Source organism: Plutella xylostella, chromosome 8 (assembly GCF_932276165.1).
Source record: "Plutella xylostella chromosome 8, ilPluXylo3.1, whole genome shotgun sequence".
NCBI classification, from domain to species: Eukaryota; Metazoa; Arthropoda; class Insecta; order Lepidoptera; family Plutellidae; genus Plutella; species Plutella xylostella.
The window spans coordinates 2,208,332-2,225,972 of NC_063988.1; the positions used below are offsets into that span (position 1 = coordinate 2,208,332).

Genomic DNA, 17,641 nt, shown 5'->3' on the forward strand with positions numbered 1-17,641 from the left:
TCATGGTAAATTAATTTTAGAGACAATTATGCCATTTCTTAATAATAATTAACATTTACTTTTTATCTTAATGTGAATGTGATATCGGTCACTCATGGGCGCTGCGAGTTTACTTGCTTTAAGTCGATATCGACAATATTTTTTATCGGGTTTGGACCATCACTGTTTGATCTAATCGTTTATTTTTTAATGAGCAACTACTCTGTGAGCAACTATTTTTGTAATTTGTCATAATCCTAACGTATTTATTTTGTTAATGAATAAAACAAACATTTGTGGCCGTTATAGGCGTGTGTTAATTAAATAAAACACCTGAAGAAATATTGAAAGACTCTAGAAACTTAAGTTTCAGGAAATATAACTATTGACACAATGGATTTGGACTCATCAAGAACCGACGGTGGGTTATAAATTTTAATGTAAATAATGAACTATTTTTGTATCTTTGCGTTGGTTTCTTGATGTCCTAGGATTTCTGCTGACTATAAATATTTTCCAGAGTATTTCGTGACTGCTCTACACATATTTGACTACTGTGGTGTTGATAGTGCCGGCACACTGCGTGTGGATTCCATGATGGATACATTCGCTCCATTCGTGAAAACTAAGAAGTAAGTTATATTTATTTTAACGACCGAATGGCGTAGTGGTTAGTGACCCTGACTACTGAGCCGAAGGTCCCGGGTTCGATTCCCGGCTGGGGCAGATATTTGTTTAAACACAGATATTTGTTCTCGGGTCTTGGGTGTTGATATTTATATTTAGTATCTATCTATCTATGTATTTGTGTAGATATATCAGCTGTCCGACACCCATAACACAGGTTCTACCTAGCTTGGGGTCGGATGGCCGTGTGTGAGATGTCCCCACATATTATTATTATTATTATTTTTACCACATACTGCCTCTGATAGAATCACCAAGCCTGTTCTGACTATTTGCCAGTCATAAGATAACCTAACCTGCTTTCAATATTTGAACCACTAACCCAAGTTTAAATCAATATAATATAGGTATTATTGTGTTATTCATTGTTCCAGAGCTGAATACAAATGCTTGAAGTCGTTCCTAGATCCAAACAAGAGCAACCCGGCCATCAATGTGACAGAGCTGGCCACGGCTCTTAGCAGATACAGCGAGGAGCAGAAGACTAAGATTGACCTGGATGAGAGGTGAGACTGACTTGATGCATGTAGCCTATCTGTTAATCCATGGTTCCAGCTTGCTATATGGCTAATTTCACACGAAATGTCCAGCTGTTTTCCTGTGACTGAGAAACAAACTACCAAAAAAAAATATTGCAAGAGGCCAGTGTGACTTGGATATCTTGTGGTATTTTCAGAACTGTGTATTTATGTTCTGTTTACTAAAGAATATAATTTATTGTTTCAGTTTTAATTTGAGAAGTGGGCTGGTTCCTCAAGATTCTGACTCTGGCATATCTACAGATGGTAAGCCTAATGACTAAATCATTAGGAATAATACCTAATTTAGTCACTCACATAGCAAACTGTATTAGCTTTATTAACTTATCTACATTACATCTTCTATGATTTCAGGAAATTACAAAATACTATACTTCATTATGTAATTTTTTATGAAATATTGAGACTGCATTGTTGAGAAAGCACTTATTTTTATATTGCGTACCTACCATATGTCACATATTTCAGAATAAACCCTTATCTATTACATACGATTTTTTTATATCTTCAATTTCTGACTTTTAGTAATAAATAATAAGAACACCATTTATACAATTTAATTTGTAATGATGTCCTCTTTACATTCTTATTATCTACTAACTACTACAATGTTATGCCAATTACTAACACACCCTCACCTCATTTTCAGGCTACCAAATCCTGGAAGAGCTACAGACAGAGCTGCGTGAGAAGTCCCACCTGGCGCAGCAGCTGCGCGGGCAGCTGGAGTTCACCGACCGCCAGCACGAGGAGGCGCTGGCAGCGTTGACGGCTGAGCGGGACTCGCTGCGGGCACATGTTAACATGTTAGTATATGTGGCCTTCCTGTTCTTTAAGATGCTTAAAATGATAATGACATTAAATCTTTGCCTGTCCCTTTCTGTCCGTATCCTGTCAAAGCAAGCCAGCAACACATTTAAGGTTGACATCAGTGTAAAGTTCCTTTCTGCAACTCAGCGTATGAAAAATACACTTAGTAAATAGATAGATAGATAGGGTTATCTGTACCACAACTTTGTGTCTCTATCTTTGACATTGTACTATGTACTTAAACCTACTACTAAACTGTAAGTACCGTAAAACCTAGTTTACGGTAATAGTAACCTATTACTATCTACTGAACCCATTCTACTGGGTCCACAAACAGTTAAGAAACCATCAATGACCAATGCAGCAGCAGCATTTTAACTTATCTATCCTTTTCATTGCTGCCTAGCCACATACATAGCCTGAAACACCAAGCATCAATCTTTAACCAACTGTCTTCCCATTCATATATCCACCTCTCCCACCCGCAGACTGCGCGAAGAGAACCTGTCTCTTTCGCACCTGCGCAAGGACTACGACGAGGCGTGCGAGCGCCTGTGTGCGAGTGAGACAGCACTGGACGACACTAAGCGAGAGTATGAAGCGTTGCGGAGAAGGGCCAGGGTGCTGCATGAGCAAGTTAGCACGCTGGAGAATGACGTGAGTTGTTTATTTTGACATGTTTTTGTTATAGGACTCCATGAAATTGTGTAGATAATTTGAACCAAGCAACTCGGATGCCAAGGTAGTGTCGATGGTGCCAGGTTTCATTACTGGCCGTAACAGATATTTGCTCTTGGGTTATGGATAGGTGTGCCAGGAAAATGGCAATAGACCCAGCTGCTCTATTACATATGAGCTGCACGTTGCTTGTTTAAAAAAGCAATCTATTGTATGACTTAAGCTGCGTACAGACCGGCCCAACGAACGCCCAACGATGGATATTTATCATACATAATACAGGGCAGATTGCAGCAACGAAGTTCAACGAGACCCGTTCGTTGGCGTTCGATTGGCCAGTCTGTACGCAGCTTTACACCTGAAGAACCTAATCTAAGTTTTTTTTTCACTAAATCATGTATTTTCCCCACATTCCAGAAGCTAACCCTCCAAGAGCAGCTAAGCCGCTCCAAAGAAGAATGCCACCGCATCAACGACCTCTACTCGTCGCGTCAGGCGGCTCTGCTGGAGCAGCACGAGTCGCTAGAGGCGGCGTGCGCCGAGCTGAGCGCGCGCGCCCGCCACCACGACCGCGCCATGGCACTAGTAATGAGCGAAAAGGTATGTTATAGTAACTTAAATGAGAAGGAGGCATTTTTAGGTCCTTGTGGAGGTATGGGTCGAGAAAGAGCGACGCTATTGATAGAATGTTCTAGTAACTTTATTGTGTAGAAGGGATATTTGGGTTATTAAAGGTGCGGGCGCATCAATATAGACAGTATAGGGACGCTATTCGTGCGCACTATGCCAGTCGGTTTATTGCAGCATGGAAGGACGAAGCCATCCGTCTATAGCTCCATCGACTACGCACGCCATTGGCGCGCTCTATACCGCTCGGTTACTCTTCCTCTATTGGTGCGCGTCATGCCGCTCGCTGGATATTGGTCCATTCCACCGTGTACCACGCGCGGCCTCTACTCGTCGCGTCAGGCGGCTGCTGGAGCAGCACGAGGCGCTGCGGCCGCGTGCGCCGAGCTGAGCGCGCGCGCCCGCCAGCACCACCGCGCCATGGCACTCGTGATGAGTGAGAAGGTATTATATCCTCCTGACCCCGAGATTAAAAATTAAAATTTTAACTACTGAACTGTTTTGTCACTTTGTCAAAGAACAAATTGTTTAAGGGATAGGTACTTTATAAAACTTTAAAGGAATAACAGGGATACTCCATAAAACTTTTAATATAGGTATTTTTAAACTATATATTATATTTTTTTTCAATGTCCTACTCATAGCACGCCAGGTGTCAGGAGGATATAGACTATCATTATGTAGAAGGGATATTTGGGCTATTACAGGCGCGGTCGGCTGAAAATCGAGCAACGCTATTAGTGCGAGCTGTTATAGTAGCTTAACTAAGAAGAAGACATTTTTAGGTCCCTTTGAAGGTGTGCGTCATGAACGAGCGATGCTATTGGTGCGCGTTGTAGCGCTCGCTCGTTATTCATTTAATACAGCATGGAAGGGCGACGCCATTAGTGTATTATGCCGCTTTGACGAGCGATGCCATTGGTATGTCGCTCGGTTCCTATTCGTCTATTGGTCCCCTTTATACCACCCGCTCGCTATTGGTCCATTCGTTGCTGCGTGTAACGTCAACGACCTCTACTTGTCCCGTCAGGCGGCTCTGCTGCAGCAGCACGAGGCGCTGCAGGCCGCGTGCGCCTAGCTGAGCGCGCGCGCCCGCCAGCACCACCGCGCCGTGGCACTGGTGGTCAGCGAGAAGGTAGAATCCTCATTATCACCAACCATGGTCTACTGCTGACTTCTGCTTCTTTTCTCAGCCTTTCTCATCAGAGCTGCTATTGGTTACTGGTACCTTTCAAATGTCCACCGGGGTGCCTTTTGCATGTTATGATTAGCACACGAAACGGTTTGAACGGTTATAGGGTTGTAGAGGCATCTATCCCTCATCGGAAGTTACAAATTAACCATAAACGAGTACAAACTCTCTCTAATCAAAGGAGTGCATCCTATATTCATAGCCCGTCATATCCACTCTATTCAACCCAAACATTCATTACCCCAATACACTCAAAGCCCACCACCAAACCTTACCTACCCCAACCTCCACAGGTCCTCCTCGAGACAGAGCTCAAGGACCTCCTCAACCGCTCGACGGTCCCCGCGCCGCCGCCGCCGCGCTCTGTCGACGTGAGCTACACGGAGGAGCAGATGCTGACCGCTCTTGATAGTCTGAATGCTGATAGTCGCTTCTCTCCTGGTATGTAGTCTTTGTTGTGCTGTTTCGGAGGTACTAGAGCTGGACTATGGTGAAAAGATTAGCCAGGCAGATTACGCTTACTGCCGTGGCAGAATGGTGTACCTAAATCGCAGATAGAATGCCACCGCATGAATGAATGGATCGTATGTGTGACGTCGCCTTCTTTTAAATAAACACGATTTCATGGTCATAAAATACGGTGGAATAGACCAGCGTCAGTGAAGGCGGATATTCATTGATATTATGTATCGTCCAACTTTCGCTATCATACAACCTTTACCTTTCTTGTGATGTATGCAAAATTGATCTTAGTAGGTACATTATAAACAATACATATATTATTACCTGCACAATCTGTTTTCACATCTATGCTTTACCGTTACTAACCCTTTCCCTGCAAACTAACCCTGCACCGCACATAACATCTTCCATTTGTCTCTAGAGAACCATCTGTTAGACGAAGAATCTTTCGTAAACGCACTAAAAGAGGACCAGGGGCGCGCCACCAACGTGTCCTTATTCGACGAAATTCGCATGAGCTTTGGCAACATATCACGGCTAGACTTAGACCCTAAAGAGCCCTACTGCTATCGATGTAACGAAGAGATAGACAGAGCGAATTGCCACACACAAACTGACCCACCCGATGACAGTAACATTGAGAACAATAACAGTGGGATCCCTTGCAGCAATTGCGTATGTCAAACAGCTTGCCTAGACTGTGAAAAGAACAAAGAATACGCAAGCCAGTTAAAAAGCGACTTGAAAAAATCCCAAATGAATGCGACAGAGTTGAAATCTGACTTGAATAAGTACGAAGATAACTTACAAGTTTTACAGAAGTATGTGGATGATGGTAATGTGGCGAATAGACTGCTGCAAGCGACTGCAGATCAGTTGAATGCCAAGTTGGTGGCGCTAGAAGCAGCGTGTAAGGAGCAGAAAGCTAAGCTCAGTGGTCTAGACTGTGTGAAGTCACACGCACAGTCACAGACGCATAGTGGTAATTGCTTTGCTTTCTTGTTTCTATTGCTAACTTGTTTCACTTGCGATTTGGAAGACTTATTTGGGGTTTGTTGTGCGTTGTGTTCTCAAATCGCTAGTGGGATAAGGGCACTTTATATGTGTAGTGTTTGTGTGTAGATTTGTGCTTTGGTGGTGTTGGGTATAGTAGATAATTAGTAGTTGTATACAAAAGAAGCACAGCTAGCGCCACGGAGGATTTTGGGACTAATGAACCTTGCTACCACTCTTACTCTGCTCTTACAAATTACTAAATATTTATAGAAATAAATGTGTATAATAGTCGTCCTCATTTAGTTACTTCTATTGGTGTAGTTAGTAAGATAGTGAGCATGAAATTAAAATTTTTATTCACTGTCACTAAATATGTCTTGGTAAAGTAATACTGTGGCACCGTAGTATGTATAAATATCAATCTTTATTCTATCGATGGTAGCGCAGACGAGCGGCAAGTATAATCAAAAACTAAATTGTGCTTATATTTTCAGAAGTGTTCTCTGTGTCGACGCAAGCGGACGTGCCGTGCGTGGCATGTGAAAAGCGCACCGACTCAGCACCGGCTGCCACTTGGCGACGCTACATTTGGTAAGAAAAACTAACCTTGGATTAATCTACCTAATGTAACGATGAAACACCTTAGGGCTGATTTTTCAATGGTCAGATAAACGTTATCTGTGGAATAATTTTGTTGCTGTCACAGTCTCATACGAACATTCAGTCGCGACAGCATCAGAATTATTACTCAGATAACTTTTATCTGACTATTGAAAAATCAGGCCCTAGTGGTTTCTAGATGGGAATGGATATATATTTTAGCTTTATTTGTATACAAAATAAAACACTACCTATCTAGGAGTTGATACTCCGTAAGTGACGGTATTGAGTATGATTTTTCCGTCAGCTTTGACGTAGTGTGGTCGTGGCAGCCGCTCACCACTGACGACGGCTTCGACTCTGAAACAGAGTGCGTTTAACTCCGTATGTACTTACTCTATTTTATACATATTATAGCCATTTCACTACTATCATTCTTAGGGTCAATTCAGACGTACCACAACCACACCACAGCCACAACCACGCCGTGTGGTCGGGCGTATATTTTGTATTGACAATGAATAATCCAATTCACACGTGCCACATTTTGCCGTTGTTATCGACCACCTGTGTAATACGACCACATCGCAACCACATCGCAACCACATCGCAACCACATCGCAACCACAACGCAACCACATCGCAACGGCAACGCCGCCACGCAGCGGCGGCACCGCGGCAACCTGTTCTCCGTATTAACTGCACACGACGACGTGGTTACCACATCGCAATGACAGCGACAACGCAACCACATCGACATTTTGTCGCTGCCACAACGCAACTGCAAAAAGCAGCTGTCACACTATTCACACGTAACCACAGCTTGACCACATTATGTCGCTGCGACGTGGTGTGGTTGTGGTACGTGTGAATTGACGCGTACCTTCATCACGGGCCTTTACTACTCCAATTCTTTATCAGACTTCTTTATAGGCTATCGGTGTATGGTTATGTCGCAGGCCAACGAACATCTTCTCGATCTTCTCTTACTAATTCCTATAGAACACGTTTGAAAAGATTATTACTAGGTACGTACGAAAACTAATCTGTATTTGTATAACACCCTACCCCAACAATCCTCTCTTGTTGCAGGGAGCCAATCAAATCGCTCTTCACTCTCTTCGCATCCCTCTGTCTCCTATCCGCCCTGATGATCCTGTACAACGTGTCCAACTACCACTACGCGGCGCGGCGCTGCATCCGCGAGGCGCCGGCGGTGCCATGGCGGTGGCTCAACGTGCATGACTTGTTTGATTATGTCTTCAGGATAGAGTATGTGGGCGAAGTGCCTATGTAAGGTTAGGTTGGAGGTTTTGGTTAGGGGTAGTCAGATGCTGGTAGACGGGTTCGTTATCGACGTCGACTAAGTCGTTAATGCGCGTTCCATTAAACAGAGCACGGTATTTATGGCGAAACACGAAATAGTGACGTTTATCTACGTCGATGACGAACTTGTGTAGCGGCAGCAGGGTTCAGAAGCGTTCAGTTTCATGTAGCAGTAACATGGCAGCTCATCTCTACTATAGTTTTTATTAAGGAGTGCGACTGGCAACAGTGCATTGTGCTAGTAACTTACAGGTTCACTTAGTAAACCACTGACTACGGAGCTTCTCGAGATAACTATAAAAACGATTATGGAGGCATGTGCCTTCAAAAAGTTGAAGAAAATGACATGACATCTGTGACTGCATCTTCAGAACAAAGTGTGTGGTTTTTCTCTCAAAGTAAAGTGTTGATCACTCTTTTTGGTAAGATAATTTTATTGTTGTACTGGATTAGGCTGGATTCAATATTGTGTAAGGTGTATTGATGGGAAAATCTCCCTTTATGTGTAAAACATTGTATCTAACTATCTATTTGACTAGTTAAGATCAAATTCATGCAACAATACCTAACTATGTACAAGGTTGTTAAATTAAAATGTTATATTGAAAAAAGCTAAGTCTAATTGAATTTGAACAATCTTGCATACTTTGTGTTACAAAGTAATCTTTGTAGATTGTATGTATCCCTAAAGGTCTGATGAACCAATATTTTGGTAATAATTTATCGAATTCAAATAATAATTTGCTCAGAACTCAGAACAGTTGTTGCAATTTAGCACAGTTAACTTGGTTTTTTGAAATAAAGTAATTTTAATATGCTTTTCAGTACCTATCCGAATCTTATTATTATTATCTGCATGTTTTATTCTTTTTATCTTTGACTGCTCCTTGCAGTCCTATGGCACCCCAGAGGTGCAGAGGGTCTCCACTAACGTCCGCCACTTCCGCCTATCTTCGGCTGTACTTTTGGCCTCACTCCAGCTTAGTCCAGCGGCTCGCAGCTCGTTTTCGACGCTTCGGCGCCATGTTTGGACAGGGCGTCCCCGGGAGCGCTTGCCATTTGGTGGCCTCCAGTCAAAGGCTATAGTTGCGGCATTCGTAGCTCCTCTCCGTACAGTGTGCCCAATCCATCTCCACTTTCGCTTCGCAATTTCCTTGCCGATGGGAGATTGTCGGCACAGCTTCCACAGATCTTCGTTACGTATTGTCTTCGGCCAGAAAACGCGTAGGATCGACCTGAGGGACTTATTGACGAACACTTGCAGTTTGTTCGTCAGCCCTTTCGTAACTCTCCACGTTTCGCAACCAAAGAGCAATACGGACTTCACGATGGAGTCGAAGAGGGAGATTTTTATCCGCCTTGTGAGCACATTCGAGTCCCAAACAGGTTTGAGCTGGGCAAACGCAGCCTTCGCCTTCTTGATCCTGCTCTCTATATCCTCATCTGCTCCTCCCTGACGGGTGACCGTGCTTCCGAGGTAAGTAAATGCATCGACCGAGTCCAAGCGTTGGTCATCGAGTGTTAAGGCGTCCGAGGTTTTAGCCTTGATACGCATATCGACTGTTTTGCGTCGGTTTATTCGCAGACCCATTACTCTGGCTTCCTCCTGCAGGTGTGCGAGTTTCTCTTGTAATAGGTCGAGAGATGGCGAAATCAGCACGATGTCGTCCGCGTAGTCTAGGTCCTCTAGGACACCTGAAGCCCAGTTTATACCTCTCGGGATAGCAACCACGTTCCTCATCACATCGTCAAGGAGAATAACAAATAGGAGCGGTGACAGGAGACATCCCTGCTTGACGCCAGCTGAAATGCGTATTGGGGCCCCAAGCTCTTTTTCGTGTACGACCCTACATGTACTGCCCTCGTATAGCGAGCGTATCACTTGGATGATGCAGGCTGGTATGCCTCTGCGTTGTAGACTTGACCACAACGCGGTCCACTTCACGGTGTCGAAGGCTTTTTCGAAGTCTACAAAGGCCAGAAATAGCTCCGACTGCCATTCGACACATTGCTCAATAAGGACCCGTAGGGTGTTGGTGTGGTCAGTGCAGGAGCGTCCAGGGCGAAAGCCAGCCTGCTCATCTCTGAGGGTCACTGCTACTTTCGGCGCGATGCGGTTTAGCAGGATCTTAGCTAAGACTTTGGCGGCAGCGGGCAGTAGCGTGATGCCGCGCCAGTTGTCGCATCGCGATGGGTCCCCCTTTTTTGGAACTTTCACCAGGAGTCCTTGTTTCCACTCAGCGGGTACTTGTCCGGCTTCCCAAATACGGGTCAAAAGGGGGAACAGTAAAGTAGCAGACATTGGAGCATCAGCCCTCAGCATATCTACATGGATATTGTCGATACCTGGCGCCTTCCCCGGCTTCAGTGACTTCACAGCCGCAACTACTTCTTCGAAAGAGGGTGGCGCTGTTGGTATATCCAGAAGAATGCTGTCGTTATCCATGCTGGTGGGCTCTTGTAGGTCTGTGCCGTTTTTAGTTAGGCGTTAGGCGTTTTTATTTTAATATTATAAAACAGTTTAATTTTAACCCTTTCAATTGTTTTGTAAGCTTACTACTTTTAATGTTATCTTTGGTTTTAGCTGCGAATTGTATGTAGTTGCCAATCATCTTCTCTATACAAGCAAGAATCTTACCAATGCTGTGATAAATCAGTGCCAGTATATTAGAATGTAAATTAATGAAAAAACTTTCAAGAGTTTAAAAAAATCTGTGTCTCAAAATAGGACTTTACCAAATACTAGGGTTTGTAAAATGTAATTACTTTTGATTAAAACTGAGTTCCTCTACTAATAAGAAAGAAATCTGAAATTATACTTTAACATAAGGGATAAGTTTGTTTATTGCACACGGAAGTTCACAACCGGGAATATTTTTTATGTGATTTTAGATTTTAGAAGTTGACAACCCTATTTCGTTTTAATGAATAACGAACCACATTATTTCTAATATATAAAATGAATTTATATGATTGCAAGAATTAATTGATCAATACATAGCAATAGCACCTATCCGTGTGTAAACTTTTAAATTCTAGTTTAGTTTTAATGTAGTTCGAAGCATTTAACTGTGCATTTATTGAGTTAGCTATAAGATGTTTTAAAGATAAGACAAAATTTACTATAATGGTTGTGCAATAAAACTGTAGGGTATTGTATCGCCCATTTTGACATGTATGTAGAAATATATCAAATAATTTCTAAATAAAATAATTTTAATTACTCATTTATCCAATATGTTTTAGATTAATGGCATTTAATTGTTCATAGTTTATGTAATTTTTATACTTCAGTATTTTTGTTCCCAAACAATCTGTATTCTGCGTTAACTTAAAAAATAACACAGCAGAAGGTTTGCACAGATTTTTATTTTGTAGTTATTTTAGTAATTATAATTATAATTTTATTGTTATGGTATGCATTTATCTTGAATTTAAATAAAGTAATTCTCTATAAGATATATATTTTTTCTCTTACTCAACTAAATATTAAGGTTGCGCTTATTTTTATAGCGCGACATTTTTTGTCACCCATGAGTTTTTGAACACTTCGCGATAAAAAATCGCGAGGAAATTATAAGACTTAAAAACCGTGTCACGAAAATTCGCCCTATTAAAAACTGCAGTGCGCGCAGACTTTAACAGTGAAACAATTTCCATATAAAGTAGTTAATAACTTACCAAATAACAAACTTACAAACTTTTTGCCCTGACCTCACCCTTCCCGCCCACACAAAAGCAGCTAATATAATAAAAAAACTGGCTATAAGTATATCTGGTGGGAAATATTGGCCAAGGTACTTCTCAGTCGTGCGTCGGGGCTTTGTCTGCGGAGCACCTTGGAGCCCTATTGTGGGTGAGATTACGGGGCTTGTACAAAGAAAGGCGAGCGGAGAAAAAAACATGTTTCAATGAATTCGACGTTTCATGCGAATCATCGAGACTGACCATCGGTGGCTTTATTTTAATTGAAAGATATTTTATCTGCGGCAGGGTAGACAGAATGCATAAGTTGGGAAGGTTTTGAAGAAAATTGTATGTGTAGTACCATACCCTACTGTTGAAAAGCAATTTATTGCATCTTATTACGTTTTCAACATTTTAGCAACCGTTTTAACAAAAAGTAAAAATACACAAAAATGTTCATCAATATTATTTTAAATTAACCGAAGCTAATGTCGATTATTACCTAACTACTTACCTAATCATATACCTAAACTAACAACTTTCAGCCCCACACTCTTCGGGTGTAGTAACGGGAAAGAAAAATAACAACTTCAAATTTTCCCTTTCAGATAACCCATTAAATTCCCTATCTACCGTCACGTAAACTGTGCTAATAGGACAGTAGTCAGCCATTGTCCTTGGCAATTGAACAATGAAGGTGTCGGGTTCGAATCCCGGCACCTGTGGGAAATATTCGCTCGCGAATTTCTCAAGCCATTCCTGTCAAGCGATCGATAGTCTTTTGTCACAAACCAAGCACCTTGACGCCATCCTCCGCACCCTTTGTGACTTGCCAACAATAAGTAAAGGGATACTTACAAAAGGATTATTTTTAATCGCAGTTTTAAGTAACCCATACGACATGATATAAAATATGTTATTGGATTGTAAGAATAAAATTGAATAGGTATCCTACTACCTACTTAATTAAGTAGGTATATCTAAGGCCCAGCAGTGGACGGTAAAATTACGATTCAACTATGTAGGTTTTTAGAAGGCTCTACATAAAGTCAAGCTATCTGATGGTTGACTTAATAATTAGTTAATAGCGACCTAAAGGAAAGCCATTTTAATTCCTAAGCAATATCACCGCAACCTTTTAAACACAAACCACTGACCTTTCTCCTTAGCACCCTAATGTCAAAGACCCAGTTTGCAAATTGATCCTGAAGTCCTGTTTATTTACAAAACCGTTTTTATGTCTAAGGCGGTAAGGTTGCGATTGGGATGTTAACTAGAGTTGCGCAGGCGCACACCTGTCGCCTGCTCGTGGGAATCTCGCTGAGGCCGGAAGGAGGCGCGGGGACGCTATACAGGGTGTCTGGAATTGTGTAACTAGGAACTATGAACTTTTATTTGAGGGCAAATAATTATTAAGTGTTGCAAGTACGTTGCATTTGTAGCTAAGTAGTCTAGAAAATCTACACGTAGGAGCCTACCATGTTGGTAGTATCATCAAGTAAGTATAATTTATTTATTAATGATAGATATTTATGTTATTTCTAATGTTAAATTCAAATACAATAAGTTAATTGTTTACAGAATAAAGAACTAAGAACTATTAGAAAGAAAGAAACATAGATTTGACACACTGAAACAGAACAATAAAGACAGAAAAAGAAACAACAACAAAATAAAGAGACAATCATATTCTCTTACATATAGAACAAACAATACAAACAAAGGTTGCTGCGGTTATTTAAACTAAACCAACCTCCTCACATAAACCCGGAAAATCTAAAAACACACGTATTATAAACCCCTGGAATGTTTATTTATTTATTTAAGTAATCCTTTATTGCACAAATATAAAAATAAGTGTACAAAGGGTGGACTTAATGCTACAAGCATTTTCTACCAGTCAACCCACAGTTCTATGAGGCATTACAAACCACTACTGTAATATTACAAACACCCTGTATACGGTAGGGCTGGTCCTTTCCTGGGAGTTTTGAGTATGACGTATGAATGAGACGGAAGATCAACCATGTCCAGACTTCCGATTAGCAGACTTCTTATTTTATCGGGATAAATATGATTGGCTAGTGAGGTGATAGTGAGGGTAGGAACTTCAGTTGTTTGTAATGTTATTCTGCTCAGCTTTATGATGTAGTAGTATGTAGATGATATCTCTGGATGTAGTGATTCATTTAAAAAAAACATATTTAACAGTAACTATGTATGTACCTACCTATCACTCATATATATAGTTAAATACATAGAGGTAGTGTGTAAGTTTAGGTAATGTTTTTAGATCTATATCATCTAGGGATTGCACTCCGTTTTTGTGTTTACGATATGCTTAAGTATGTAACCTACTTTTATATTATATTATAATCCATAAGCACATGGAAAATGAGCACAGCGAAAAAATCACTTACTTAAGTAATAGTGAGGTTGCATTATCCTGGATGTTCATTTATTTAACCATATTAAGAACTACGGTACTAGTACTAGCTACATAAGTACATACTTGCCAATATTTTAAAGCTTACAATCTACCTCGGAAGTTTTTTCCGAAAGATAAACAAATATCCAAACCACGGAACCACGCATGAAGTTCAAGACACGAGTGTTTATAAATGTTTATCTACCAACAACTCTCTGGGAATTATTGAATGAAACTTTTTTTGATGACCCGGAAATGGTTGGGCCGGATACGTGTATTTTTTTTCTTTGCTCTTATTCGAATATGACTGAAAGGGACCCTCGGTTTTTTGTCGACACCTGTCTCCATGGGAAATCAGAGGTTTTGGTCAAAAAAGTCAAATGATGGTTTTTTATTTATGAACTTCAGGAGCAAAAAAACGCGGTCGGAAGGCGGATGCTGTGTTGTGGGAACTTTTGATTTGATTGATTGGGATTTTAGAAGGATACACGACGATATGGAGTGTTCTATGATAAATTGTGATAGTGTCCTACCGATCTAATACTTTTATGGTTCTTTTATATGTAGATTATTGTGTAGGCAGATAGGCATACCTACAGTGTAGGGTAGGGAGTACGAAAATATGGAATTAAACATAAAAAGGAAGTACCTACCTACCTACTAGCTATAAAGTAATGAACTATAATTCATGACTTTTGGCCTTAGTTAGTTACCTTCACAACTACTTATTCAATCTAAGTATTTCAGAGGCAAAATACCAATTTTCCTATAAGTACCTACTTATAAGTAAGTACCTAACTAACTACATCATCTTAATTCATTACCAACACGTTTTTTCTAAACATAACTTTCCCAAGATTCTCTTTCAATAACTTCCTGTATTCCTTATGAAACTAATATAATATAAAACAAATTATCACCTTCCGACGATTAGGATGACCGGTTCCCCACAAAGGCCCCCTCCGTTGCACACAAACACACATCTCGACTTTTTATTACAATAATAAATTACATCCTCGATCCCGCAAGGAAGGAAGCTGTCCCGTTAACAACTTTACTCGAGGGACAACAGCAACTGTACGGCTATGGGAATAAAGGCCATATTCGCCTGGGGAAGAACTGTTGCAGTATAAAGTTCACATAATCTCGCACGCCTCTGTCCTAGTCCTTCCTTGGATAGAGGATTTTTGAAAAAGGATCGTGGGAATATTGAAATTGTTGCATTAATAAGAGACACATCTGGGAAGTCTTTAAGGAATCAATAGTCTGAAATTTATTATACTCAGGCAGATGGACTTAATAATGGGTGAGGGAGAATATTTAACTAAATAAGAAGTTTTAGAAATAATAAATAACATTACACCCTGGGCTTTGATACGAAAAAAACAAATTATGATATGGTCCACCAACCCGCACTAGGCCAGCGAGGTGGGCTAAGGCCTAAACTAAAACCCTTCCTACATTGGAAGCAGACCCGTGCCCATAAAATTGGTCCATAGCTGACGGAGATATCGGCGAACATATGTACATATAGAAAAACATACGCACAGAGACGAATTGAAAACCTCGTTCCTCCTCCTTTTTCCAAGTCAGTTAAAAATTTACCAAAAGCCATACGGTACTTACCGGTGCTAACGAACTAAGCAGACATAAAAGAGAATAGTTCTCACACAGTGCCACATGTCATCACACGATACTTCACTCATTTAGCTTCATCATCACGTCATCACGCAATGTCCTCCGTCCCCAAGCTTTATGGATCACTTAACCAACACTGGCCGAGACAAACTGACCCTTTAGGATAAACGAATTAAGGTAGAAAATCATTCGGTGTTGGTAGTTGTAAAATTAATTCAAATTGCATGTCCAGTAATATGCCTGTGAATTTTGTGACATGGTAATTAGGTTAATAATTATTAGATAGGTAGGGTCCTACCATGGGAATTTTTGTTAGTGAAAGCCTGGTAGGAGTATTTTAGTCTCTTTCACGAATTAGGAGATGTGTGTGGGCTGTGTTAAGGCTGTCATGACTGTGATGATAACACACACCCGCGACGGAACAGGGTCGCGGGTAAAACTAATCTGGCATGATGCCATTGGCATCCCATTAGGTCCATCTGAAAGTTATACCAGCCCACCCTTATGTAACTGGTATTAAATTGTACAGCATCATTATCTTTTTTTCAAAGTAGGTACACGTCATTCTAAGTAAATAAGAATCTATACCTACTCTCTTATACACCAGTTAAAAAACCCACCACCAGCACTCCAGCCTACGTAGAAAGGTGGACCGTGGGAAAGCGCCCTCTAGGGGTAATTAAATATTTATCAAACGCACCACAGTCTGTAGGTATGCGGGGACTGGGGACAGGGAAAGGTCAGCACACCTGGCCCTAACTGCCATTGACTCGGAGGGTCGCGTATAGGAGGGTATCTTAGATAAACGATATACGAACTAGATAGTGTGTCACATACAAAAAGTCAAAAACAAAGCAAGAAATGGTCCGCATTTTGTTTACTGTCGTATACCGTTTTAAGTTCAACCTAATGACAACCATTGAATCAATAAATAAGGTCACAAGTCACAAATCTTCTAACCGAACAAAATAAGAGCTTAATGTTATTGTCGATACATTTCTTTTGCACTGACACTCCGTCTTGTTTGACTTGACGACTGAATGGCGTAGTGGTTAGTGACCCTGACTACTGAGCCGAAGGTCCCGGGTTCGATTCCCGGCTGGGGCAGATATTTGTTTAAAGACAGATATTTGTACTCGGGTCTTGGGTGTTGATATTTATATTTAGTATCTATCTATAGTATCTATCTATGTATTTGTGTAGATATATCAGCTGTCCGACACCCATAACACAGGTTCTGCCTAGCTTGGGGTCGGATGGCCGTGTGTGAGATGTCCCCACATATTTATTTATTTATTTATTTATTTATTTATATTGTTAATCTAAGGAGGTTATTGATAAATAAATGACGTGCTTGTGTAATGAAATGTGCCGGTATTTTATACTGTTTAGTTAGAGGGGTGAAAGTTTTGAACTTAAAGATAAGGATTATGGTTAGTATTGGATTGCTGGCTTCAAGATAAGAGATTGGGTGATACAGTGCTACTTAATAATAATATAGGATGCCTTTGTCTGTTGCCTATAAGAACTAGCAGACCTACCATTTTTGAATGCATTTATAGTTTTATTACTTTTGGAATAATATAGGAAGACCTGTATTATTTACAATTTTATCTTAGAAATTAATGACGTTAAATTAAAATCTATAAATACTTATCTATCTACGTGAATAACCATTCCCACGGACGTAGAATTTAATTTCCAAATTTCACCCTTCATTTCATTCTTTTTCTTCATTACGCATACCTTTTCAAACTAACCGAAACCACCTTAAACACTTTTTTCACGCTGACCTAAATGTAGCACCTCAAAAATCGCCTCAAGAAAAAAAGTGCAAACCAGAAAAAAATATGCCAATCCACGCTACAAGTTCTACACAAAGCGCCTCCGAGCGCCCCTCATAAAAAACATACTTTTACACGGTCCTCTGAACCCTTACACCTTTCATACATTCCCACACATCGTGAGAATTAAAGGACACCCTCGTCTATA

At 40.7% G+C, this 17,641-nt stretch overlaps 1 protein-coding gene across 1 annotated transcript; it reads left to right on the forward strand.

The window, feature by feature from the left end:
- The first annotated feature begins 200 nt into the window (after positions 1 to 200).
- LOC105398508 lies at positions 201 to 8,780 on the forward strand. The gene is made up of 11 exons (XM_048622463.1): positions 201 to 400; positions 500 to 611; positions 1,041 to 1,172; positions 1,393 to 1,451; positions 1,855 to 2,011; positions 2,504 to 2,672; positions 3,111 to 3,293; positions 4,806 to 4,953; positions 5,396 to 5,956; positions 6,465 to 6,561; positions 7,663 to 8,780. The coding sequence occupies exons 1-11, from the start codon at positions 373 to 375 to the stop codon at positions 7,865 to 7,867; spliced, it is 1,851 nt and encodes a 616-aa protein (XP_048478420.1). The 5' UTR covers positions 201 to 372; the 3' UTR covers positions 7,868 to 8,780.
- The last annotated feature ends 8,861 nt before the right edge of the window (positions 8,781 to 17,641 follow it).

What these genes read in the sequence shown, in the direction of transcription:
- LOC105398508 (XM_048622463.1), top strand. Translation starts at nt 373, where the DNA reads ATGGATTTGGACTCATCAAGAACCGACG. An exon ending in ACAGTCACAGACGCATAGTG is followed by an intron (nt 5,957 to 6,464) that starts GTAATTGCTTTG and finishes TTATATTTTCAG; the next exon opens with AAGTGTTCTCTGTGTCGACG. An exon ending in ACTTGGCGACGCTACATTTG is followed by an intron (nt 6,562 to 7,662) that starts GTAAGAAAAACT and finishes CTCTTGTTGCAG; the next exon opens with GGAGCCAATCAAATCGCTCT.